Below are 25874 nucleotides of genomic sequence, written 5' to 3' on the forward strand. Positions count from 1 at the left end.
GTGTGTGTGTGTGTGCGTGTGTGCATCCATCCCGCTCAGCCCTCTGCTATTACCACTAACTACTCCAGGCCACAGTAGTTCAGGTATTGATTTTTCTTCTTGTTTGTTCTGTCTTTCTGTCCCCTCAAAAACACTCCCTCGAGATGGTGTGTGAGTGTTTTTGCCTTCATACATTTGTCTTTGTGGAGAACTATTTCAGCCTTCGTGGCTGCACAATTTACTTAGATTGTTTTTCTCTTACATCCACTTTGGGTGGTAAAGTTAAGTTCAAGTTGAGTTAATGTATTTCATGAAGGGTCCTGACAAGACATGTTTGTGTGTTTGTCAGAGGTAGATTAAAAGAAGAGGCAGACAACAATGATTATACTGACTGAGCCCCTCACCCCCTTTATTTGGACCCTAGACCGAATCAGACGCAACCCTCAACAATCCTAATTATATAACCGTCATGAGAAAGTGTTAAAAAAAATGGTTATATGCTGTTTAAAAAATGCATCACTTCAGGCCCTTGTGGCTATGGATGCACCGTTTTAGATTGACCAGCAGGTGTCACCAAATTGCTAAAACGCATGTATTTGATTCATTATTTTACTAGGTTTATACCTTAGTTAAGTTCCTTTCAGCTGTGGATCAGTAGTAGAATCTCCCTAAAAGAAGGTCTGAGGATTCAACTCCCAGCTCCTGCAATCCCATGTCCGATATGTCCTTGGGCAAGAAACTTAAGTTGCTCAAACTGCGTCTTTGGCTGCCGATGAACGTGAGTAAATGGGATTAGTTAATAATGAATAACACTTTTTATTACAGCCTCTGCCATCAGTGTGTGAATGGGTAGGTGTCAGAAAACTAGAATAGCGCTGTACAAGTTCAAGTCCCTTTACTATTTACACTTACTTCCTTGCTTTGTTCTATCATTTAATTTTCAGACAGTGACTGTCTGGATGTTTTTCCCTAAAATGGCTCTTGAAGTGAAATTTATTACAGAATAACATTCCCTATGGATGCAAAAATATGCAAAACAAGTGTAAGAAACCTAAACATAGTTAACAAGTTTATGTTTTCTTTAGATATTTGTCATCATATATCTCATTTGGATAAACACAGATTTCTATTTCTGCTGAGTTGTCTTTTTCTTCTATTTTTGTGCACTGTTCTTCTTCATCATTGCCGGTAAAACAATCAAAGTGTACTTTCTTAACTACTGCACAGGTACTTTATTCAAAATATAAATTTCCTTTAGTAGAACAATTGTTATTTAAAAAAAAAAAAAACGTTCACATATTCCATTTCATTTCATTTTCAGGGGTGGTAGAGGAATAAATAAATATATATATATATATATATGAGTCCATGGAATGATAATTAATTCTTAAAGTATTCTGTATTATATTGCAATTTTACGATCACCTTCATGAGGTAGCATGGGCATTTTTTTAGTTTTTAGTTAGATTCGCTACTGTGGTCACACATCATCAACAGATGTTCACTTTGAAGGTTTGAGATCAAAATTAGCTTCTGATAATGTTGAAATCAGTATCAGATATGGCCAAAGGAAGGTGAGTTTTTGAATGTTATTCCATGGTAAACTTCTTTTGTTATTACTTTACCTTAGACATCGGATCTACTCTACAGCCACACCTGAAAACTGAGAAACAGCATTTTAGATTCAGACATTAACTGATAGTGTATGCTTGAGCAGAAATGCAAGCATTGGACTAACGTACATTGAAACTATGTTTAGTTTATTGAAATTGTTCCAATAATAACTCTAATTGAATATGATGATTGGCAGGACGGAGAGTAATGAAGTAACAGATGACAAGGACTCAAAGCGACACAATAAAAACGGTACCATTTGTGTTCTTTTGTGAGAAAGACAACAGTAATGACAAAAGTTATCCAGATGGTGGCAGCAAAGGTCAACTTAAAAATGGTGAAAATCGCTGCCATAATGTTTTAAGGCAAATATCTTTCGATATTATCTTTTCATATAGGATTATAAATGTTATTAGTGAGTCATGCCCTCTTAAAAAAGAGGTCCAAGGATCATACGTCTAATGTATGCAGTATGTTGTATTGTTTTCATTGCAGGGTAATTTTATACAAATAGTTAACCTTCAATAAAATAAGCCTGATGATCTTTATATATCATATTTACATATTCAAAGATGTGATGTAACATGTAGATTCCTTAAAAAGGCAAAGGCAAATAACTAATAAAACTGTTTGGTAGGTTGCATGCTACAAGAATAGGAATAAGAAGAAATAGAGAAAGGTATATAACATGGGGGTGTATTATAAAATGCTTAGCCAAGAGTCTATTGTCCACTTCCTTTTTAATCATGTGGGTTTGTAGGCCTAAATGTTTTCTAACCTGTATTCATCAACAATTCCATATTCATGGATATCACTTTTATTATTGTGATGATCTGTTTAGCTAAACGGAACAAGGGAACAGGGTTGTATGCTAAAAGACTTTTGTAGAAAAATAGAAGTGATTTTGAGGATAGTTATTTGTGTATGTATGTTATGTATCCTGCAGTATTTCGGATCGATTACTCATTCACCGTCTCTTCTCTTAACGGTATTTAATTAGATGTAGTAACTTCAGTCTCCTGTGGGCGGCGGTGTAGGGCCGTGAATACACTGTGTTGCACGTAAAAGCAGCAGAAGAAGAAGCTTTAACGTCAGTGGAGGGAACTCTGACAACCTGTTGTGGCGTAAACATCTGTAACGTCCTTCATATCTGATGTAAATTCACTCCGTTTTGAATTGACGTAGTCGTCGTGCTGTGGACGTTTAAGGATAAAGGTTCGTGTCACGTTTCTGTTGCTCTCACGTTTTAAACGACACGTTTTATTGAACTTTTAAGTACTAATACAGCTTTTTAACCCACAACTGTCAAAGCGACACACTTCAACGCAGCTCGGAAAACATGAACTATTTGCCTACGACATGTGTCCTTTTCTTTGTTTCCTTTGCTAAACATGCTCAGTCTTTGTGTTAGCCTGGGTTTACTCCTCTTCTGTGCTCTCACTGAAAGATTTATCTGCCGATTTTTCAGATGGTTCAACATTGTTTCAAGGCTCTTTACAAAGTCTAGCTCAGTTTCTTGTGTACATGAATTTAGAAAGAAGGTAATTATTTCATGAATTAAAATATTTGCTTATCACTGTTTTTTGTTGTTGTTTTTTAACTGTGTCTCAGGAGAGCTACAGTATGAGTGGAGAGGCGTCTGGGAGAGGCTCATGGAGGGGAGGAGGAGGTAGTGGATGGAGAGGAGGAGGAGGATGGAGGGGAGGAAGAGGAGGAGGAGGAAGTGGATGGAGAGGAGGAGGAGGAGGTAGTGGATGGAGAGGAGGAAGAGGAGGAGGATGGAGGGGAGGAGGAGGATGGGCGAGTCGGCCGTGGAGGGGAAGAGGAGGCGAAGCAGGGAGAGGCTCGAGGGGAGCTTCAGGAGGAGGCAGTGTTTTTGGGGTCGCATCAGGAAACCATCAGAGAGGTGAGTTTCACTCTTTTTTTTTCTTCTTGTTTCTATCCTGGAATTAGATTAAAATAACTGAAGCGTGTTACATTCTCGTCAAAAAACAAACAAACAGAAAACATGACATTTCAACCACGCTTTTAAACCTTACTAACAGCATCTAATGTTTTTGCAACATAGCACATGGAACACAATTTTAAAAAAGGTACATTTGCATGATGTTAATTATTATCCATGCTGCTGTCTCCTCAGTCCCTGTACAGACGACTCTTGATCGATTGTGTCCGTACAAAGGATGGACGCTCTACTTCACAGAAGGTACTGGTGTGTTGATGGATCTCTCTCACACAGGCTGTGTTTGTTAGTGTTTACCTTTTTTTTTTGTCATCACAGGCTTCATCGAGAGCTCACCTTGTGTGGAGAAGATCAAAGTCTTTGAGAAATATTTCACCTCCAAGATTCAGCTGTATGACAAGGTTGGCCACGTTGTCCTCTTGCTCCTGTCCAGCTCGGTTCGTCATCTTTTTTTTTTTTGACGCCGTTCGTTTGTCTTTTGTGTTTCTCGTCTCGTCCGTGTATGCAGGACGAGATTGAGCGTCAGGGAAGCGTTCTGGTGGATTACGCAGACCTGACTGGAGACAAAGTGGTGCGTCAAGCGATCCCTGATTTGACCACAGAGCTGAAGGAGCAGCCAGAGGTGATGCTCAACTGTTTGGGAGTGGCAGTTCATCAGGTACACTTACAAAATGAAGCTGTCACCGACAATTCAGTACTGGTGTTGCTACTTGACCATTATAGACAGATTATAGACAGATAAATATAGATATAAGATGTGCAGTGTTTCCTAGATCTCTCTTTCTCTCTCTCTCTCTCTCTCTCTCTCTCTCTCTCTCTCTCTCTCTCTCTCTCTCTCTCTCTCTCTCTCTCTCTCTCTATATATATATATATATATATATATATATATATATATATATATATATATATATATATACCAGAATGCCTTTATGTATGTTTGTGTGTGTGTGTGTGTGTTTCAGGTGTTGACTTTAGATTTAGAGAAACAGGCTGCTGAGCTGCAAGAGGAAGAGCTTCCCCACGCTACCCCAATCATCAACATCCCTCACATTAGTGCAAGGTAAAGTGCACGGCTGAGCACGCCCAAGTTCGACATCCTGGATGGAGTAAACAGAGCTGACTTGTGTCTGTGTGTGTGTCTGTCCATGTGTGTGTGTGTGTACTGTTCCTCAGGCTGTACAACTACGAACCACTGACCCCTTTGAGGATGTTGCGCGCCAACGTGTTTGGGCGGCTGGTGTGTGTGAGGGGGACGGTGGTCAGAGTGAGCAACATCAGACCTCTGTGTACCAGGATGGCCTTCAGGTGCCTTGGCTGCTCGAACACACTGTCTCTGCCGCTGCAGCACGGGAAATATGCGACACCGACCAAGGTGTGCACTCAGAACGTACCGCTTATCTTCTCTGTTGCGTTTTGTTCCCGCGAGCAAAACGGCTTCTGTTCATTCATACTTTTTCTTTAACGGTGCACACAAAGCCTCTTTGATATCATAACCTTGATTTAGGGAAATGAGCGCTCACATGTCTTGTCTTACTACTAGTGTATCCAGCCTGAGTGTCGCAGTCGTTCCTTCGTCCCCTGCAGGAGCTCGCCTCTCACTCACACCGTAGACTGGCAGATTATTAAGTAAGTGTCTGTTTTATGGAAGTGCTTTTCAGCTGAGAAAATCTGTGGTGAGGTTGAATTCTTTTTGCTAACGTGGGTTCAGGCCGTTTAAATGAAAACAAAGAAAAGACTAAATGATTACAGTTTAAAAGTCCTCTTCTGTTCCAGCTCGTTAAAACTATGATTTGAAATCATTGTTGTCACTGTCAGCTGTGCGTCACTACACGACATGAACTCTGTGAGAGTGAAACTGTGGAATTGCTTGTCAACATATTAGCGATGGCCATGTTGGATGTCTCAGCTGGAAGTCGACTCAGAACATTTCTTTGGATTCCTGTCTCCCTCCTGATTCTGTTTTAGGATTGCGGCGCAAACTTTTCTCCAGTTTTTGCAAATGTTCAGCATTTCTCTCCCACCTTGGGTTTCCCCCGTTGACATGCTTACCAGAACGATAAACTTTTTTTTTTTTTTTCCCCCCCGCCCACCTCAGGGTGCAGGATTTGATGGGCGGGGAGCAGAGGGAGACTGGAAGGATCCCACGCACTGTGGAGTGTCACCTGAACGCCGACCTCTGTGACAGCTGCGTCCCTGGAGACACGGTCACAGTGACGGGGATAGTCCGAGTTACCAACGATGGTATACACACACACACGCACACACACACACACACACACACACGCACACACTCCCAAGGGAAGGGAGGAGTTAGTTTGTAGAAAACTTGGAGAAAAATCTTCTTCTACCAGTGGTTGTGTTTTGTAAAAAGCTATTAGCTACATCCAGTGTGCTTGTCACTGACGCTACATGTATGCAGGTACTACACGGGGGAACAAGGATCAGTGTATGTTCCTCCTCTACCTTGAAGCCACTTCAGTCAGCAATTCTAAAGGTAATGACAAGTGTGTCCTTTCTGTACGGTTTGTTCTGGACAGTTCTGTTTTCAGCTCTCATGACACATGACCTTAATCTGAAGGTCAGCAGACCAAGTCAGCTCAGGGCTCAGGGGGGTCACCAGAGGATCGTTCTGGAGGGGAGGAGTTCAGTCTGAAGGAGCTGTATGCCATCCAGGAGATCCAGTCACAGCCTGACCTGCTCAGGCTCATAGTACAGTAAGTACACGTGAAACCCTGCCTGTAGAATTCAGCATTTTAACACTCAACACGACTCTCTACAAGAATTCTGCTTCTTGAATGACCATGACAGTCATTTTGACTGCTCGGACATATTTTATATATCATTTGGATTATCATTAAAAAAGCTCTAAGAATGAATTGGTGGAATAGGTAAATACACATCAGGACACTGTTACGACCGGCTCTCAAGCCGCAACAAAAAGAGGGAGATGCGCGCGCACTGGTCCGATATTTAACACAAGTCATTTATTTAAATTAAGTATTGAGCATATGAGGTGTGGATATCAGTAGTGTATGCAAGTGTGCGGGTGCTATGATCAATAGCATCATCTATAGATCAATCAATGTATGGTGGGTGTTGTGTGTGCGACAAAGTAAGTAAATAAGACAAACAAAGAACAAAAGGTCCGCTGTGGTGGCAAGTCAAAAAGAGAGAGGGACTTGAGTTCATGTAGGCGGGCCTATTTATCCGCCAGGTTGATCTTATTTGTAATCAAGCACCAATCAGTCCTGCAAGAAAACAACCAGTACCCAGAAGGCAACAGGCCCCAGGGCCGTAAAACAGGCAAACTTGAACTACAACTACAAGACTCTGAAGCGAGGCTAAATCCTCCATAACATGTCATTTTCTTTCTACTTGTCGTTTGCGTCTCTCTTGGGTTTAGGGTGAAGCTAAAACTTAGTTATAACCTAGTTAGCATACAAATCTAACACAACAACAGAGCAGGAGAAAGAGCGGTAAAATGTAGCAAATAGTAAAATATGACGTATAAAACCCCCTGGAAAAAAGCATGCAGTCAATTCGACTGCTGTGGTCACTCAAGGTAGTAATACTCAGATCTCGTTTGTGTTTTGAAATTTTAATGATAAAATAATGTTAGAATGAAATATACACACATTTAGGAAAAGTCAGGGTCATATTGGTACATAGGTTGTTTTTCTTTTTTAAACCAAGTTATGACGTCGCAAATTTTGAAAGCATTCAAAATGACAGCCTTGGTAGTTGGAGGGCTTTAATGGATAAGCAAACGCCTTCGAATAAACTCGAGATGCATTTCCCAAACGACAGTTATGTTTGCCGAGCGTTACGGCCTCGTCGTGCAGCTACTCTGAACGTGTTCTTTAAGCCCTGTAGTAAACGTTCATGCACGTCGATGCAGACTCACAAAAAGCCATTAAACTCTCAATGTTCTCCCCTCTTTCAGCTCGTTGTGTCCGGCCATCTACGGCCACCTGGTGAGTCTGGTACACTTTTTTTTCACACTTTCTTTCCTTTTCTTTTTTCAACAAGATTAAGAACACTGTTCATTTTCATCACATCTTACGAAGGGATACTTGTGACTACTTTAAATACACTCCTTGTAAACAGGACAGGTTGGGACTTATTCTTCAGTTTGCTAAGAGAACGACAAAAAGTCAGAGCAACATACTGATTGATTGTGTTTCCAGCTTGTAAAAGCCGCTCTTAGCTTAGTGTTGTTCGGAGGCCGACAGAAGCACACAGACAAGAACAGCGTCCCCGTCAGAGGAGACCCACACGTCCTGATGGTGGGAGACCCTGGACTGGGAAAGAGTCAGATGTTACAGGTAACACTAATCAAGGTTGAAGTTGTAAGGCTTTTTTTTTTCCCCTTTTGAAGTTGTCACATGTACACATTTAAAACTTAACGCCTTAATGTCCGTGTGCAGGCGGTGTGTAATGTGGCTCCCAGAGGAATCTACGTGTGTGGCAACAGCACAAGCACCACAGGTACGCCGCACTGAGAAACAAACAAAAAGTCACACTCATCCTTGTTGTCCCGTAGCTGCACTTTACGACTCAATCTCCAATCTTTTCCATCAACAATCAAGTTGTGATTTTAATATTGCACGTTTATTTTTCCAGGACTTACAGTGACGTTGTCCCGAGACACAGGAACAGGAGACTATGCCCTTGAGGCTGGAGCCTTAGTGCTCGCTGACCAAGGTGAGCACGAGGGGTCGAAACATTAGTTCATAAAGTGTGTTTGTAAAGCTTTGCATAGTCTTCATTTTAAAGGTAGTATGGAGGTCCTTTTACTAGTTGTGTTTGTCTTTGACCAAACAGAATGCCAAACTCTTCAATAATACACCAGAAAAGAAGTGATCTACGACCTCGTCTGAGAAGTACACACACTGCAGCAGAGCCTCTCGGTTCTTCAGACTTTGAAAAGAGCTATATGTAACTTTGTCACATCATTAAATCCCTTTTTATCTCCAATTAGTAAGAGGACGGATAACTGATGTTAAAAATGAGACATTCACTGTCTGTTATTATTAATTGACGAACCCGGGTCCGATTTTCCGCAAGAACTGCAGGAAGTGACAATTATTTGTGCGTTCTCGACGTCCTCCTCACAACAGTTGTGTCTGACTGGATGGAGAATCTAAGATGGAATCTGTTATTACAAATAAACTGCCATTCTCTAGCACAACACAGACTCCTTCGCAGACTCCACGTAGGCACAAGAAACTAAAAAAAATAAATAAAAGGTTTTATCTCTCGAAGCCCGTTGAGCCAAACTAGACTATGACCTCCGTCGGGTGAAAACTCGAGTGAACACAGAAGAGCGTTTGATTGATGGAGGGAGCGTCTGACCCAGAGGTGGCTTCACTTCTATTGTAAGGTCAGATAGTTCCTCAAGAGCGTGTGAGTTTTGCGGCCGATGAAGATGCCTGCTCGTGTATGTACGAGCACGCCAGCGAGAGCGAGCAACAGGATGCTGGTGCAGTTAGCCGAGCAGCCTGGAGATGTGATATTTTTGAAAGTTACATATAACTCCTTTGAAAAGGCCCTATGGTTTCTTTACTTTACTTCTCGACTCACAAAAGCAGTTGGAAGAAACTTTAAAGCGAAAGCTGAGAAATAAACGGCTGCTGCAGTTCAGCCTGCCTGTTAAAGAATCTCACTTGTTCTTTCATCTCCACACACTCTAACGCTGATTTTCACTTGTTTTTCTCTCATGGCTTTTTTCTCCTTTGTCTCGTCTTCAAAGGTCTGTGCTGCATCGATGAATTCGACAAGTTGGGCAACCAGCAGCAGGCTCTGCTGGAAGCCATGGAGCAGCAGTCTGTGAGCCTCGCTAAAGCTGGAATAGTTTCCTCTCTGCCTGCCAGAACATCCGTTGTAGCTGCTGCGAACCCCATCGGAGGACATTACAACAGAGGCAAGACAGTTTCTGAAAACCTGAAGTAAGTCAGCCCAGCACAGTGAGTGAACCGTTGCTTTTCAGGGTGTAAAACACACAAGTGATACAAGTGGAATTTCTACCTGCAGAATGGGCTCGGCTCTTCTCTCTCGATTTGACGTCGTCTTCCTCCTCCTGGACGTCCCAGATGAGTCACATGACCGCCGTTTGTCTGAGCACGTCATGGCCAACAGGGCAGGGAAAGGCCGAACCAGCAGCGCCATGGTTACGAGAATTAACAGCGAATTAGAAACGTCTGTCTTATATCAGCACTCGGATATGCCGCTGGCTGAACGTTTGCAGGTAAAGCGTGAAGCGTCCTCCGAACTAGCAGGACCTCCTCTCAAGGATCATTTCCATTCATGCAATTTGTGTTTTGTGTCCGCCAAGATCCCCGCGGGTGAAAGTGTCGATCCCATTCCAGCATGTTTGTTGAGGAAGTATATTAGCTACGCTCGACAGTACGTCCATCCCACGCTGTGTCCTGAGGCTGCGCAGATACTGCAGGACTTCTACCTGTCACTGAGATCTCAGGCTCACTGTGCTGATGCCACACCCATCACCACGCGACAGCTCGAGTCGTTAATAAGGCTGACTGAGGTAGGCTTCTGTATGTTTGACAACTCATCAGCAATTTATGCAAACTCAGAAATATTTTATGCTTAACAAGGAACCATCTCCCCCCGCCCCTCGCTTTCCTGTACTACTATGTTTGAGTTTCTGTTTGTTTGCAGGCGAGAGCGAGGCTGGACCTCCGAGAGACTGCTACAAAGAGTGACGCTGAGGATGTGGTGGAGATTATGAAACACAGGTGCCACTGCAGGAGTCTTTCTGTCCAGCATTACAAATCTATTTGTGGTGTTGAAAGTAAATTATTACCTATCTATTTAAGCCCGGTCAAAAAATTGTCAGTAAAAAAAAACAAAAAACGCCCACAATCTTCTGTAGCCCAGGTTAGCATCTTCAGAGTTAAATATCATGTGCAACAAAGAAATAGGATGTGTTCTTCTTATTTTGTAAGCTGAAACTAAGTCAGATGAGGGCCATGTGGTAGGGTAGGTAGGGATGGGCAATGTCAACACTTGGCGAGCTCGCATCAACCACGTCTGTCGAATGTGGCAACACTGTTTTCATTGCGGTGGCAGCTTAAGGACTTCAAGGTAGGTTATGTAAGTTATCAGGAGGGATAAGAGGTTTCTTCACTGAGCACTTAACATTTCAAAAAGACGCAAGTTATTTTAGTGTATTTAAAAATTTTTTAAAAAGCCTCGCTGTTAGTCAATTTAGCGCAGTACTAGCCAAGTGTATTTCAAGAATGAGATTATTCCATCAACACAAAATGACATTCATTTGATCTCTAAATGACAATTTGAGATTTAGATTCACAAAAATAACAGAGGAAGTGCTCTCACCAGGGAAGATATTTTTTGTCTGCTTACTATAATGTCAGCCTTCAGAAGATGATGGGGCTTTTTATTTTGCATGATATAAAAAATCATAGATTCTAAAAACCTTATCACTGAAGACATCCTTTCGAACACCCATAATGCATCATTGTTATGCTGTCCTGAGCTTGAGATGTGTGTGTTTGTGTGATTTTGGTTTGCAGTTTGGCTGATACATACTCAGATGGTCTGGGCAATCTGGACTTCGAGCGTTCTCAGCTCGGGTCGGGAATGAGTCAGCGCGGCACTGGAAAACGATTGGTCAACGCTCTGCATTTACATGCACAGAGAACCAATCAGAAGCAGTTTGACCTTCAGACGCTTCGATCTGTGGCCGCCAGACTGAACATCAAGGTGAAAGCCCATAGATACACCCAAATGAACAACAACATTAGAACAGACTAATGCACATGCAATTCATAAACACTTTTGTGGGATCGCCTGAAATATCAGTGACTTTGAATGTCATCTAGACAGATTTCTGAATGAGGCCGAGCTCAAGAGGCACAGAGGACGTTTGAAACTTTGATACTTATTAAATGAAGACACCACATTATTCAATAAAACATCCCAGGAGGAAAGTGTTGTGTTGTCCTCTTCTAATAAACAGGATAAAGTATGAATCTGAGGGGAAAAAACGAAATTAGAACCATCGATGCAACGCCATGATTCCTAATTAACTGTTGTGATTTTGTGATTTCTGTTGTGAGAAATCATCCCAGGCATAAGCAGTCCCAGTATTTCAGAATATGACTTTATTTAAATGATGTTTCATTAAAAAAAAAATTTAAGTGTTCACATGCTTAATAATGTGTTCATGCCTTGGTTGATTCCTTAAAGGTGATGGATTTTGAAGGTCTGGTGAGTTCCTTGAATGAACAGGGTTTCCTGCTCAAGAAAGGAGCCAATCTGTACCAATTGCAGACCGTCTGATTACTTCTCACTGCAACGCCTGCTTCTTCATGCACACCTGAATATAAGGCAAGTGTGTGTGGGGGGGGGGTCTCAGTATTTCCTGCTTAAAAGACTCCAGCACACACTCGCACACAAACACTTTTGTTTCTTTCTTTTTTTTATATTAAAAAAAATGATGATGCACATAGCTTCAGGGTATACCTTGTAAATGTTTACTGTTCGGGGATAAATTCAAGATTTGTTGTCTACATGTAAAAGTGTTAAAAACATGAATACAGTTAAAATATGTTTTAAATGTCTGTTATTTCTTTTATAAATACAATGATATATTTTTGCTGATGTTTGTGTTCATATACAGTATGCAATTTAGCAGCTAAGTAAAGATCAAATCTTCGAATTAAAGAACTTAATTTGAAAATTTGCTTCATGCTGCTAATTTTAATTCTTACCAAATAAAAGTGTATCCACTGATATTGTAAATAAATGTTAAATAATTATATGACTTAAATACCGATTCTTTTTCTGAACTTTTTTAACTGGTGGTACATTTCTCACCAATAGAGCACTTAAATATGAATGCATTTTTACTGTATCATCTGTAGGGCTGTGCACTTTATATTTAATTAGCAGGAAAATTGGGTAACTATGACCCCCAGCATTTTGTTATTTCTTAGTATTCAATAAAACAAGCTTGACAATGATTTAAGTCCTCCTCTTGTTAAATAGGAACGGTCTTATCTTAACTAATATTCCTTACTTTTATTGTTTGTTTTTTTTAACAGAACTCTGTAATACGGTGTCGGTTTACGGTTTTGTATAAAAACTGTTTTCGAGGCTATAACTGCTTGACTAAATACAGACTGAAGCTCAAGATAGTCTCAAAACGAAAGTCAAGTCAACTCAGTGTTATGGGGGATTTTACGACATCATATGCGGCAGCACTTTACGGCAAAATGGCAGCCTGCTTGCTGAGCTGAGTCTCATTCGGCGCTGACGGTCTTTATCTGAAAACTCATGATGAAAACGTGGACGGACAGCTCGAGACCAGCAGGTCGGTAACAGAGGGCTCTTGAAGATGATGACGTGTTTACAGAGGATTTCTGCAGCGGCTCGCGGTGTGACGTCCACGCGCCGTGCGGGTGTGTGTTGGCTCGAGCCTGCGTCATGGCGGTACAGACACACACCTGTCACGGAGTACGCAAAGGTGAAACGGTCCCCGGCCAGTGGTTTGTGTCTTCTCAGATTTAAAGGGACGGACAGCAGGTTCGCTTGCTGGACTGGGATCCTACAGCAGGTGAAAGTGTCACCCTGGCAAGCACGAGGGACAGTAGTCCCCATTTATAACGGAGGTCACGAGAGGTCGGAGGCTAGTGTCCAGTCCCTCCTCTCACCTAAAGCGCGTGCGCTGTGCAGCAGAAAGAGCGAGGAGACACCGGAGACCCCTCCGGTTGAAGAGCGGACTGAAGGCAGCCCGGTACCTGGACACGGGTTGTTCAAGTTCAAAGAATTGGTAAATGTCACATGATGTCACATCATCACTTTAACGTTAAACGTAACGTTAATAGAAGAGAGAGAAAGTATGAGGTATCATAATGTTATCAGCATGTACTTTATAAACTAGGCGACCTGTAACTGAGCTTTAACTTCATTAGTGTTGTTAATACTCGAGGTTTAATGGTAAACACCATGTTAAACGTTGTTGCTGGTGACTATTTTTGCTGGTAGGAAAGTTATGACAGTGTAGTTTGACCAAGATTGTGCATAAGAATCTGAAAGTCATTGTTTTAAGTTATGTTAAAGGTTTAACTTAAAGTATTACTACTGAATGGAGGACTAGACAGATGGACAGACTCATCATTATTAGTCAATTCAAAGTGACAAGGAATGTTATCATGTCTTTAAGAACCACAGTTGAAAAGAATAGTTCGGACAATGTCTCAGCATTATCCCAAGCATTAAAATACTAATGCTGGAATAGTACAAATGGGGTGATGTACAGTATGTCACAAGCTATGCTGGCGGTATTACATTTCTCTGCTATGCTTGTATCCATCCTATTTTCGACAGTATGAGAACCCGTGGACCATCCCCAACTTTCTGTGCGTGTGTCGGATTGTGCTGGCTCCGTTCTTGGGTCACCTGATCATCGAGCAGCACTTTCACCTGAGCCTCGCTCTCTTCATACTGGCCGGAGCAACAGACCTGGTAATGCATGCATGTACTGAGACACTTTGATATGTGGAGCTGCTGTTTACCTGCACACAGACAGACACGCTGTAGGCTTGCACTGCAGCAAAAGTGACAAGAGTTGAAACATGCACATTTCTTAAAGAGTGAAGAAGTTTAGGGCTAACAGATTGGGAAATTCATTTGAACTCCGATAGCACTAAAGGGAACTGTGTGCACTTTAATATCGGTCAACATTCCATCTACACACATCGACAAAACAGCTGTCACACACTGGCGAACAGGAAGCATGATGATCATATAGATTGGATGCTTACAGTCCATGGTCCTGAGCCTGTATATTAAGCTCAAGCCTGTTTAAGCCAGAAAAACTCACCTGTTTGCATTCACACATGCAGCTAACCCTGAACACTGGAGCTTCGTGCAAGTGTAAAAGCACCAAATATTACAAATATTTTTTTTCAAACAGCCATTTAGAAAGACATTGACTTTTTTTTTCTTCTTCGGTTTAGCTTTTGACAAGGATTCCTTAAACGTCTCATATCTGTCTCTTTTACTCAGTTGGATGGTTACATCGCCAGAACGTGGCCCACTCAAAAGTCTGCATTGGGCAGCGCTCTCGATCCATTGGCTGATAAGATCCTCATCAGTATTTTGTATCTGAGCCTCACCTACGCTGAGCTGATCCCAGGTACTGGGCTTTCTGTGCGTCTGTGCTTCCTTTTAACAATGAAAGAGATGTTGAATAGCAACATTTTTTTCTCGTGTTTTTATTTCAGTACAAAATCCTTTGTGGTTCTGTTTCAGCTTTACTGACGGCTCTGGTGATATCCAGAGACATCGGTTTGATCGCTGCAGTGTTCTGGGTCAGGTACAAGACCGTTCCTCCCCCGGTGAGACCCGACAAGAAAAACTCTGAAAACACATCCTGTGGATTTGAATGTAATCTGCTTCACGGCGACTTGAACAAACTCATTTGTAACCCCTCCCCTCTCATTTCCCACCAGGTGACCCTCAGTAAGTTTTTTAACCCCTGCTACACCACTGCACAGCTCAAGCCCACATTCTTCAGCAAGGTGAGACAATCAACCTCCCATCCACTCTTCATTTCCTTCTACTACTTTAAAAGGTTTCTTTATATATATTTACACTTTATTTTTATTTTTTTCAAGGGTAGCTTCAGTCATGTAGTTGACTTTTTTTTTCCAGCAAACATGTTTTCAACATGGTGTTGAATTAATAGAATAAAAACAAAACTACTTCAATAAGTAGAAAAGAAAGCATCAACCTTTAGAAATAAACAAACAGGCAGACATGAAATAAAGTAAGATGGTGGAGAAGAAAGGGGGGAAAAAAGATGTAAAAGAAAGAAACAACTGAAAATGAAATATGTCGGAGAAAACAAACAAAGGGAAAGTATAGGGAGAGGGATAAAGCCCCTATGTTCAAAGCAAATGTGAGATTTTAGTATTTGTACATTTAATTCGTTTCAATATGTCATGAAAAGTTTCTACACTGCTGCTAGTACACGCTAACTTAACCATTACTCCACCACGCTAAGTGCTGTCAGTGTTTTTTTTAAAGGTGTTGAGTTTCATTCCAACACGGACGTGCGACTGAAAAACAGATGGGATTTTCATTCTAATAACACATAATTACAAACTCTGTCAAAGTGACGGGCAGCGAATACGTCGTCATCAGCATCTTATCATGACAGCTAATATATCAGATGTTTTGACTAGAATGAGATCCTGTGTAAAAATGCTCATCTTTTGCAAAATGTGTTCTGATACAGTCGCCTGTGTGTTAGACTGTTCTGTCCTTTTGAAGCAGGCAGGAGGAAGTGTGTTGTGAAAAGGCCTAAAGTCGTTCCCCAAAACTAACGATCCAAACCTCATCTATCTGAGAATCATTGAACACATTTTTCTGCCCTTTGTTGCGTCTTTACAAAGTTGTAATCTGACTTTTGTTGTTCATGTTGTTGTCAGGTGAATACAGCCATCCAGCTCTTTCTTGTTGCGTCGTCTCTGGCTGCTCCGGTCTTCCAGTACACCGACAGTGTGCTGCTGCAGTGCTTATGGTAAACCACTTGAATTACTCACATTACATGTAAACACACACGCAGCTCTCATCTGGTCAACTACATCCATTATGGGCTTCCTTTTTCAGTGTTGTGAAGGGAAGTGTTGATCATGCAGAGAGGTGATCAAATTCACATTAATCATCAGTCTCTAACAAATAAATGTTTTGGGTATGTTTTTGTTTTTTGTTTTCCCCGTGAATGATCGAGTCAAGTGTATTGACTCATTCCAATCAACACAGCCGAGTGTGTCGGCGTAGACTCATGACCAACATGTCAGCTTTTCACATTAACCTACATGATATCGTGTCAGTTGTGCAGACAGCTGAAGTGAGCTGTAAAACAGAGCAGCTCATTGAATACGTTCTATCAGACATGGCGGAGTCGGAGCTTTGTAGTTCTAACCGGAGGAGAGAGGAGATCATCAGATTTAATCTCAGCCCTAAAGTTAAACCACGGCAGTGAAAAAAGCAAAATGTATGATGAGTGAATCAACAAACAATCAGATAAATGAGCAGACAAGTAAGTGCATGCTTCATTCTACCCTTCACATTATTTCATAGATAGTAAAAGTTGATACTATTTAGAAGCGTCTTTTTTTTTTTTTTTTAGGTGATAATGCAGATGTGGTGATCACTAATGGTCGTGTGGTAGCTTTCGTAACTTATCAGTTAGGAATACGTTCTGTTAGAAGGGACAATGGGAAGGGTTTCCTTACAGAGCTTTTCATTACTTGTGCTATTTCAAATGCAGTGGTTTGATTCGTTGATTAGATTAACCTCGAGTAATTATTTTGTAAATGATTTCTTAAATAATGCCAACAGGGTGCACACACATTACAAATCCCCAATTTGAAGCTCAAACATCTATGCAAGTTTGTGAATTCATCCATTTGTTTTGAAAGTGGTAAGTGATGGAGTCCGTGCTCTCCAAGCCTCCTGTGTGATTAAATAATGAATGCTGACATCTGTAAGTGGGATGATGTGTTTTTCGTGTTATTTTGCAGGTATGTCACCGCAGTGACCACAGCTGCTTCAGGCTACAGTTATTGGCACTACGGCCGTAAGACTGTGCGGGTGCTAAACACCAGATCACCGTGAAAACCCCAACAGGAAGTGCCCAGAGAGCAGAACGAAAAGAAGTGAACAGCCGCGGCAAAGACACTGATCAGCCATGGGAAGAGTGAGACAGAAAGATGGATGAATAAGCCAAGTAGCAGTGACAACCGTTATGTGAATCGTCATAGCAATGACACAGGGAAACCAACCGTGGCCCGCAGATGGTTCACTGCAACACTACAGAAACGGCAGCTCTGCTTTGAACTGGCTGCGGAGGAGACTTGCACATTGACACAAATATAAACCCAAACTACGTACACACGCATACGCTCAAACGAGTGTGTCAAGTGTCTGTTCAGTGATCCAGCGAGAGCTTCTATTTTGGTCTCAGTTTTCCAATCAAGCGGTTACAATGTCAACCGACTCATTGTCACATGATCTTCAGTTTTGTAAACCAATGATTTCTGATTAAAAAATAAATCAATAAAATGGGCCTTGTCTGTCTCTGTCCATATGAATGTTAATACAGTCTTATAGGGGATGCTTTGTCTTCAGACAAAAAGACACCATTTTAATCTTGCGAAACACAAATCCGGCCATTAATCCATTTCGAGACCAGAATCAAGGATTATAGAAATTTGAATGGAAACACAATGTTAAGCTAGCAGTGTTGCATCAGAGCAGCACAGGATTACCGAAACTTCCCAGTAACAACCTGACTGGTTGAACTGGGCCTTTGAGATGTTCTGATATACAAAGACAAAAGTTCAAATAAACATCTGTTGACGCCTTGTTTTGTTGCACCAATTTCCAAACCTGTATTAATACTGTAAATAAATACAAACCAGACAAAGTCAAAATACAAACGAAAAGAAAAATAAATGCTGTTCTCGTAACAACTGTCTGAATCCTCTGCTCATTGTTGGTAATGAAAGATCCACAAACTCAATTTTAACTCCGTTCCTCTGGCCTGAATATCAGTAAGCAAAGTAAGCCACAGGTTTTTTAGAGACATCAGCTACCATTGTACCTTCTGTTCTCAGCTGTTCCAGCAGCGATTATATTTCACAAGTTAAAAAAAGAACTAGTTACATGAAGGTACATTGGCTGTGTAACCTTTTTTTTGTGTGACTCCTCCACTTATTTGGCAGCAGTTTTTCTACACCTCTTGGGTAATGCTGTTTCATTACCCAGCATGTGCCGATGACTGCCGGGCTTCCACGAGTTGTTTTCGTGGCCTTGTGTGGGATGTCTGCTCATTATCTCCTCGCTGAATAATTTAGAGTCTCGCTCTAAAAAGAGGGGATCCATCAGTGGGATCAAATTGATACCTATGCTCTTTATGACTGTTGAAATATTTTTTAGGTAATTATTTTTTTTTTTTTAAAGGTAAGGAGCTTAAGTCCATATATAAAAACACAGATGAGAAGTGTTTTATTAGAAAGCATTGGATGATGTCCCTCAGGCTTTTTATGCAGTAATTAGTTGTGCCTCTGATAAATGAAATCAAAGCACTTTTTTTTTTTTCGAAGCTCTCATTGCAGAGCTTGTAGTCTTAGCAGCTACATGTGACATCATGATTGACACATGGACTGTCGGTTTCTTTGGAAACTAAACTAAACGTTTTGACGCATGAACTCAAGCTGGAAAAATACTTTCCATCTTGTTTCTTGACATTCTGCCTCATTCACGTCTTTGTTTCTTCAGAGGGACTCCTGAATGACTTAGAGTGGTAGGAATAAGAACTTGCGAAGCAACATGTGTAAGACCTGGCCCATGATGACTAAAGTGTGATTTGCTCCTCACCTTCCAAAGTCATCGGTCATTCTCCAGATAGTCTGAATTCATAACAGGCTATTATAATTAGACATGCATTAGCCTAGCGACAATCTTGATTACATGTTCACTTTCATTACATGTTTAAATTAGGATATGGGATTGTATTTTATTTCATATATATCAGCATATATAAAATTAGTCGATAACGACAGTCCTGTAATTGGCTTATATTAAGTGATATTATTGGCTGTGCAGTGCCCTCATTTAAAGAAATAGAGCCTCTGCTCTGCTCAGTTTTAGATTGAATGTAACATGGTAGGACAACGAACGTATCTGCTGGTTCTAAAACCAAACAATGTTTCAACTCCCTGTGAACAGTTTCTGGCACCCTTTCTAACAATGCAGAGTCTCCTAAAAGACAACATAACGTATCATTGTGAGTCACGTGAAACATTTACAGAGAAAAAAAAAAGAAGAGAACTAGAAATATTAGTCAAAGTAAAAGGAAGCAATCAATGCAGTTTCATTTCAAATATCAATCTCATGTTTCGCCGTGGCTTGTCTAATGTTGTTGTTATGCTTCAAATGATTTTATCGCAATAAATCAAGCGCCAACGTGCCATTTTTCAAACATTTGATTTAAATGATCTCGACTCTGCTCGCATCCTGTAAAAAAAAAAAAAAAACGATATTCCTTTACAAAGCCTTCTACGTGCAGATAGAGCTTTATGTGAGCCACTGTTAGGCCCTTCTCCACCACCAGATGGAAGAACCAGATAGTCTTTGGATGTTTTCATGTCAGTTCGAGTACAGGTCTTGTTCCCCTTCATCGCTTCTGACACTCTAAAAGGAACAAATCTCGTCTAATGATGTTGATTATCACATTAAATGGCACATTACGTAAACATTGAGCACTCTCTGACCCCAGTATAAAAACTTGTATTCCAGTATCACTTTTTTTCTCTTTGCTTTTGAAACACAGACACAATAAAGTTACCACCACTGCAAAGCGTACTGTTAGGTTTGAATGTTAGATGAGTAATTACAGCTTTGAAAGGGAAGAATACAAAGTGTTATTTGTTTTGTTTTTTTCAAAATAAAGTAACAGTGATTTCATAAATCTGAAATTAATGTTGAAATGTGGAGCATCTAACTTGAAAATCATCCACTATGTGCAGACTTTAGTTTATTTCTAAGTAATAATTTCTAAGCTGTCCATGTTTCTGCGGGGGGTTTTTGTTTGTTTTTTTGTCAGTGGATATTTTCATGATAATGAGTAAGAGTGCAAAATGTAAGCTACTGGCAGTATCAGAGCATCGGTTGAGCTGTCAATCAATATTGCATAATGTGCAATTTGTTCAGCGGGCAAACATGCTTCCTTTACCACTAAAAGGCTGTGAAAAAGGAAACGGGGATGTGTGAATTATGTTAGTTTTCATATCATTCATTGTCAGCATTGAAAAGTGTTTGGCACACAGTTACAAATGCTTCCTTTGTAAATACCTTTCGTATTCCTGCGTTTCTTCTGCTTTCTTGTCTTTTCAGGTAAAATTCACCCTGCACTGATATTGTGTAACATACTGTAACTGTAGCTCAATTTTAACCACACACACTTTAGAAAAAGGTTACGAAGATCCAGAGGTCATTGTTTTTTTTTCAGAACACGAGGCTACCTTTTATAGCAGCAGCAGCAAGAAAGCAGGAGAGGCAAAACAGAGATGATTTAGCGAAAGAGGCGAGAGCAGCCAAATGTGCCTTCACACTTCACAGCCCTGCTTTCCAGAACCCACAGACACTGAATCACACTAACAAGGACAAACTTTGGATCTGTATGCTTTTGTCAGCGCGGCCCTCCGGCTACTGTTCACTGTTGCTGTCAGTCCTGCATCAAGTTATTCCTACTCCTCCAGAGCTAAAGAAAGCTTTGCTGTGCTCTTAAGCATTTCAGCTTCTACTCTCTGTTATAGAGAATTATTTGCAACACATACGGTAATAAAGATAAATTGTAAAAAGAAAAAAAACCCTGCTTTTCCATTTATTATTCAAATGTTTTATTCAGAATAAAGGCTTCAGTTTGCTTACCCCAGCTTTATTTAAAGGGTGATTGATACAACCCACAGCCCACCCTCCAGCTCCAGTATTCATCACAGACAACATCTAAGTGTTACCAGACTTCTACTCTCCCACCCCTTACATACAAAGCTCTACAATGAGGGATTCATTAGAATTTAGGTCTTGTGCACAAAATGTCTTAAGTTTAAGGCTGAAGAAGCAGATGCGGGTGGGGAGGGGGGGCTGCTCATTGGCGCATGAGGTTATAAAAAAAAAAGGTTGAGTTTGAAATATTAACTTGATTGGATTCTCTGTTTAGCTCACAAATTGTGGGGCCCCGAAAAAGCAGACATATACCGTACCACGCATCCATAAACATCTCTTCTCCTATCGTGCTTTGTGCTGCAGAAAAATGACTCTCATTCAATCAGGTTCAGAGTTTTCCCATAACAGAACTGGGTGCTTCCAGCCCATTGCGAGGGCCTTACATTGATTTTCAGCCGTTGAACCGTATAGGTTTTCTTTCTTCAGGTTCCCTTCAGCGGTGAACCAACCTCTATTCTAATCTTCAAAGATTCAGAAGGGCTGCTTTTGGGAGATCACTGCAATTAAAAGGCGGCTTTGGAAATGCGCTCATCAGAGCAACCGGGGAGGTGATGCTGCTGCCACACATCCAGATGCACTTGACATGTCTGTGGCTACAACAAGTAAACATGAAGACGTTTCCAGTTTCTCTGCAGCTCTGTGGGATGGCTGCCTTTTGAAATGTGTGCGCCGGCAGCTCAGGGTATGACTGAACACGTCGTAGGCACAGAGACTCTCTGAGCTGCCAGAGGTTCTGAGCCAAACTTCACTTCAAACTTGACTGGTTATGAAACCCACTGAATTGGAGTCCTTATAGTCCTTACAGCGGGCCTACACACACAGACGCACACACCACACGCACAGCAACACCAATACAAATCCATACGGGTACTATAACCATGCACACACACACACACACAATCACACGCTCACAAACGCACACACAGATACTTGCGTCTTTTCTGGTCCTGAAATAGCTCTCAGCCTCCCACTCTCCCTTATATAAGCTCCCAGCACAGAGATCTGCTGGTGAAGACTGGGGTGTGTTCAATAGCGTGTGTTCAAGTGCATGTGCCTGTAATGTGTGTGCACCTCTGTCTGTGTGAGTGCCAGTGTGTGGGCAGCATAGGAGTGTCTTAAGTTTTGTGGTTAAATATATGTGCGGAAACATGTCTATGTGTTTCTGTGAGTGGGTTGATGCTGCTGGTGGTGCGTTTAGGCAGCAAATTAAAAACCTTCTCTTCATCAATTCTGTTTGTGAAGTTTGAGTTGTAGGGGTTTGTAGTTTTGACCATCTACTTGTATAATGCTGCTGAGATTTTGTGACATTAGTGGAACTTTGAAACGCAAACACTTTGAGAAATTAAAGAGAGAAAAAAAAACCTGACCAGTTGTTTCTCTCGGTAGTATGTTTATTGCATTGCTTGCACACACACTGGGATTCACATGTTAAAGTCCAAGAGAGGACCTCATGTTCACAAGGGTTACACGAGTAGAATTACCGTTTTCCATTTGGATTTTAATGTACAGGTCTGTCAGTTAACTCGCAGCAAAGGCAAAGTTAGCCAAGAGAAAGATGACTTTGTGGTTGCCCAGCAACAATGAAGAAGCATGGCAAGTAGCTCTGTTTCAAAACTGTAGATTGACAAAATAGTCCAAAAAGTCTGTGTTGTTGTTGTTTTTTAAAAATTACCACCAGTTGTTTGTTTATCCTCTTGATAGTACTATTGGTATATTAATTCAAAGTTGAACTGTATCCATGCTTGAGGAAACCTCCCACCTTTTTTTTTTTTTTTGTGGGAGCTCCACAAAGCTTCCATCTTATCTCACCTTTGTGCAACACTGAGCATCTCATCTGCCCTTCTGTTCAATGCTTCAACACTGAGGCAAAAACACTCCTCGTGCTGGATTGTTATCTGGACTGAACAGATTTTTGATTTTTTTTTTTTTTTAAACATTTGTCCTCAATTATACTCTTTTGATGAGTGACGCACAAACAACCCTCCTATACCTTTTTTTTTGGTAGCACGCCAAGTTTGTATACACAAACTAATCCTGTATATTCACCCATACGACGGGCTCTGGCTCTGACTAACAGTATCAAGCAGAAACTCACAGTGTCATGGCAACGTGAGTCTCTGCACGTGTCTTTTTATGCATTTATGTGTGAGTGTGTGGGAGGTTGCAGGCTGATAAAGTGGGCCTTGGAATAGTGAATTTGAAATATGTGATGCATTATATTTGTGTGTATGATCATGTTAAGGTTATGGGGTCAAAGTGTGACACTGGATGAATACCATATGTGCTTATGTCTCAAGAAATGTGCATTTGGAAATCAATATGTTACTGCATACATGTGCGTAGGTGTGAGTATTGATGAAAAAAAAAAACAGCTGTGTGGTTGGTGAGCAGCGTTTCTGGGCTCTGTGCGTCTCTTCATGCTAACGGCATAGACAGGTCTCTTATTGATCCCAGAAGTTGATCAAAGGTGACAAACAGTTAGAAGGTACAGGGCAATTTATCAAAACAATCCCTGAGTGGGCAGGAAACTCCCGGACAGTTTTAGCAATCTAATCAAGTCTTTAATGGAGCCACAGATTCTCTGCTTCCATCGTTTCTCATTTAAGGATGTTTTTTTGCTCTGTTGTATTTGGGCTGTTAATTAGAAATCTTCTGGACTCTCAGTCGGACAGAATAACAGGGGATATCTGCTGGGTTGTGCAACATTTTGATGGGAATCTTCATGAAGTTTTGTTGTAAATGAAATCAGTTTTTTTGGTTTTGTTATCATGTAAAATGGATAATGTGAAATTCTAGAAGCAATGTCTCTTCCCAGACACAATGTTGATACAAAGCCTTAGTAAGGATAAGGCAGATGCAGTACTATGAACACTTTTATCAGAAAAACATTTTTTGGATACGTTTGTTGGCATCTGTATTTTAAAGTCTGTAAATAATCATTATTGCATCACTGCAAAGAGAAATTAATTCATCTGTAAACTCTGTGTTCCACTAACAACCCAGAGCACATTATATATTGATGTTTTGTGTGCCTTAAACAACGGAAATTGTTTAAAAAATCCAGTTTTATTGTCGGATGTCTTGATTCTTTGAATCACTATCACACACCTTTTTATGCCCCACAACTGCCAATATCAGATATTGTGTTTGGAGGCAGGGACTTGCATGCTTGTTTGCCATTGACTGTATTTTTTTTTTTTTTGTATTGTTTCAGTTTCCAGTTATTCATTCTCTGTTGTGTCGCCCACTCTGCTTTTTTCTCTGTTATTATTAGTCTTGTTTGTAATCATAAAAATTCCAGCCCATGTTTTTTTAGCACACTACATCATCTAGAGTGTGTGGATATTCTTTTATATAGTTGTGGTTTGTTTTCATACTTTGTGACTTGTACATCCGAAGAGCGAATGCAGGTCATTTCTTTGTTTATGGTGAAAGGTCACATGGATGGAATCTGCTAACAAATGTAGTTTGCAGCTAAGAAGTAAGAAAAAAAAAAATCCACTAATTGGCTGATAGGCTAAAATCTTCAGCATCACGATCGTTTTATATGGACAGTTCTCACCAACAATAATCACAAGAAGACAAAAGGCTTTTATCATTAAGGAGAGTGGGGTGCAGACTGCAGCGTCCAAGTGGCCACGCCCCTAACTATTTATAAAATTCCCCTTTCCTTACATTTTGCTTCTGTGAAAATTCCGTTATGAAGGGTTTAGCTATTATTTGCACCAGGCTAAAAGCATGTTTAATTCTTCTACAAAGATGGCTATATTTAAAATTGGACCAAAGGAGGATATACCGGCTTTTGGAGTTAACCTCAAATGGTCAACTCTAGAAACTGCAGTTTCTGGCAATGTTTGCGTTTGTTTCATTTGTATGCCTCTGAGGTTGCCACTTTAGTTAACCACAACAAACCTCACACTAATAGTCATATACACAACAGCAAGTGGAAGCAAAGGGTTCATGCAACCATCACAAATCTCATGCCAAGCAAATAGTCAAATGTGGTATGAATTTTACATTTGTTTTTTTTTTAAAGATTTTTACTGTAAGTGTTCACCCAAAAATATTGTCTTAGCCCCCCACTGCGTAACTGTAAAGAGATTCATAGGCTGGCACAGAGCCCTGACCTCAGCGCCGAACTGCAAGGCGGGCCTCATCGCCTGACATCAGTGCCAAATCTCACTAATGCTGACCAGAGCAAATCCCTGCACCCAGCTTTCAAAATCTGAGGGGAAATCTAAAACCAGAATAGTGAAGGCTCTTGTAGCAGCACACTCAAATGCATGATTCAGAACTGAGAACCATGTATGGTTGAAATGTTTGATGTCTCCATACTTTTGGCAATGTACTGTGAATCTAAAAGTGGCCTCATTTGACCGTAATCCTGGTTTCAGTTTGAATCACCCTGCACTAAATCGCCCACTCTCTTTCCCTTTTCTCCCACCTGCTCTTTATTCTCTCTCCTCCTCTTTTTCCCTCCTTCCTTTTCCTATCTTTTCATTTCACTCCATCTCTCCCACTCTCTCCTTTATTCCTCTCTCTAGCTCTCCCTGTCTCTGCTGCACACTCTCCCTCTCTCTCTCTCTCTCTCTCTCTCTCTCTCTTTTATCCCTCCCCCATCTGTGGGAAGCTGCCGTTGTGCGCATGTCGCCGATGAGTCAATTTGTGGAGGCAGTGCACGCGCCAACACACACACACACACACACACACACCCGCACGCACACACAAACACACATATCCTGTCTCCCACGAA

General features: G+C 41.0%; 2 protein-coding genes across 3 annotated transcripts; both read left to right on the forward strand.

Moving 5' to 3' along the window:
* The first annotated feature begins 2722 nt into the window (after positions 1 to 2722).
* mcm8 (minichromosome maintenance 8 homologous recombination repair factor) lies at positions 2723 to 12372 on the forward strand. Of its 2 annotated transcripts, XM_079363075.1 has the most exons (22): positions 2723 to 2808; positions 3205 to 3262; positions 3311 to 3499; positions 3734 to 3799; positions 3875 to 3957; positions 4065 to 4214; positions 4519 to 4616; positions 4730 to 4928; positions 5097 to 5182; positions 5652 to 5797; positions 5976 to 6050; positions 6135 to 6270; positions 7500 to 7530; positions 7744 to 7881; positions 7984 to 8044; positions 8180 to 8260; positions 9309 to 9504; positions 9590 to 9803; positions 9891 to 10100; positions 10235 to 10311; positions 11110 to 11299; positions 11786 to 12372. In XM_079363075.1, the coding sequence occupies exons 2-22, from the start codon at positions 3217 to 3219 to the stop codon at positions 11876 to 11878; spliced, it is 2565 nt and encodes an 854-aa protein (XP_079219201.1). In that variant the 5' UTR covers positions 2723 to 2808; positions 3205 to 3216; the 3' UTR covers positions 11879 to 12372. The 2 variants fall into 2 exon arrangements, with proteins under 2 accessions (XP_079219201.1, XP_079219200.1); XM_079363074.1 differs by having other exon boundaries at positions 3205 to 3499.
* A 330-nt stretch (positions 12373 to 12702) lies between these two features.
* On the forward strand, positions 12703 to 17420 carry crls1 (cardiolipin synthase 1). Its single transcript, XM_079363076.1, has 7 exons — positions 12703 to 13370; positions 13928 to 14065; positions 14609 to 14738; positions 14855 to 14940; positions 15055 to 15123; positions 16036 to 16127; positions 17134 to 17420. Exons 1-7 carry the CDS (start codon positions 12936 to 12938, stop codon positions 17225 to 17227), a joined length of 1044 nt encoding a protein of 347 aa, XP_079219202.1. The 5' UTR covers positions 12703 to 12935; the 3' UTR covers positions 17228 to 17420.
* Positions 17421 to 25874: the final 8454 nt, after the last annotated feature.

The sequence above is a fragment of the Symphodus melops genome, assembly GCF_947650265.1.
Source record: "Symphodus melops genome assembly, chromosome: 15".
Taxonomy (NCBI): Eukaryota; Metazoa; Chordata; class Actinopteri; order Labriformes; family Labridae; genus Symphodus; species Symphodus melops.

Excerpts from the sequence above, each read along its gene's own strand:
- crls1 (XM_079363076.1), top strand. The coding sequence starts at position 12,936 with ATGATGACGTGTTTACAGAGGATTTCTGCAGCGGCTCGCGGTGTGACG. Across the intron at positions 14,066-14,608 it reads TGGCCGGAGCAACAGACCTG|TTGGATGGTTACATCGCCAG; the intron begins GTAATGCATGCA and ends TCTTTTACTCAG. Across the intron at positions 14,941-15,054 it reads ACAAGACCGTTCCTCCCCCG|GTGACCCTCAGTAAGTTTTT; the intron begins GTGAGACCCGAC and ends ATTTCCCACCAG.
- mcm8 (XM_079363074.1), top strand. The coding sequence starts at position 3,217 with ATGAGTGGAGAGGCGTCTGGGAGAGGCTCATGGAGGGGAGGAGGAGGT. Across the intron at positions 4,929-5,096 it reads AATATGCGACACCGACCAAG|TGTATCCAGCCTGAGTGTCG; the intron begins GTGTGCACTCAG and ends TCTTACTACTAG. Across the intron at positions 7,531-7,743 it reads CGGCCATCTACGGCCACCTG|CTTGTAAAAGCCGCTCTTAG; the intron begins GTGAGTCTGGTA and ends TTGTGTTTCCAG.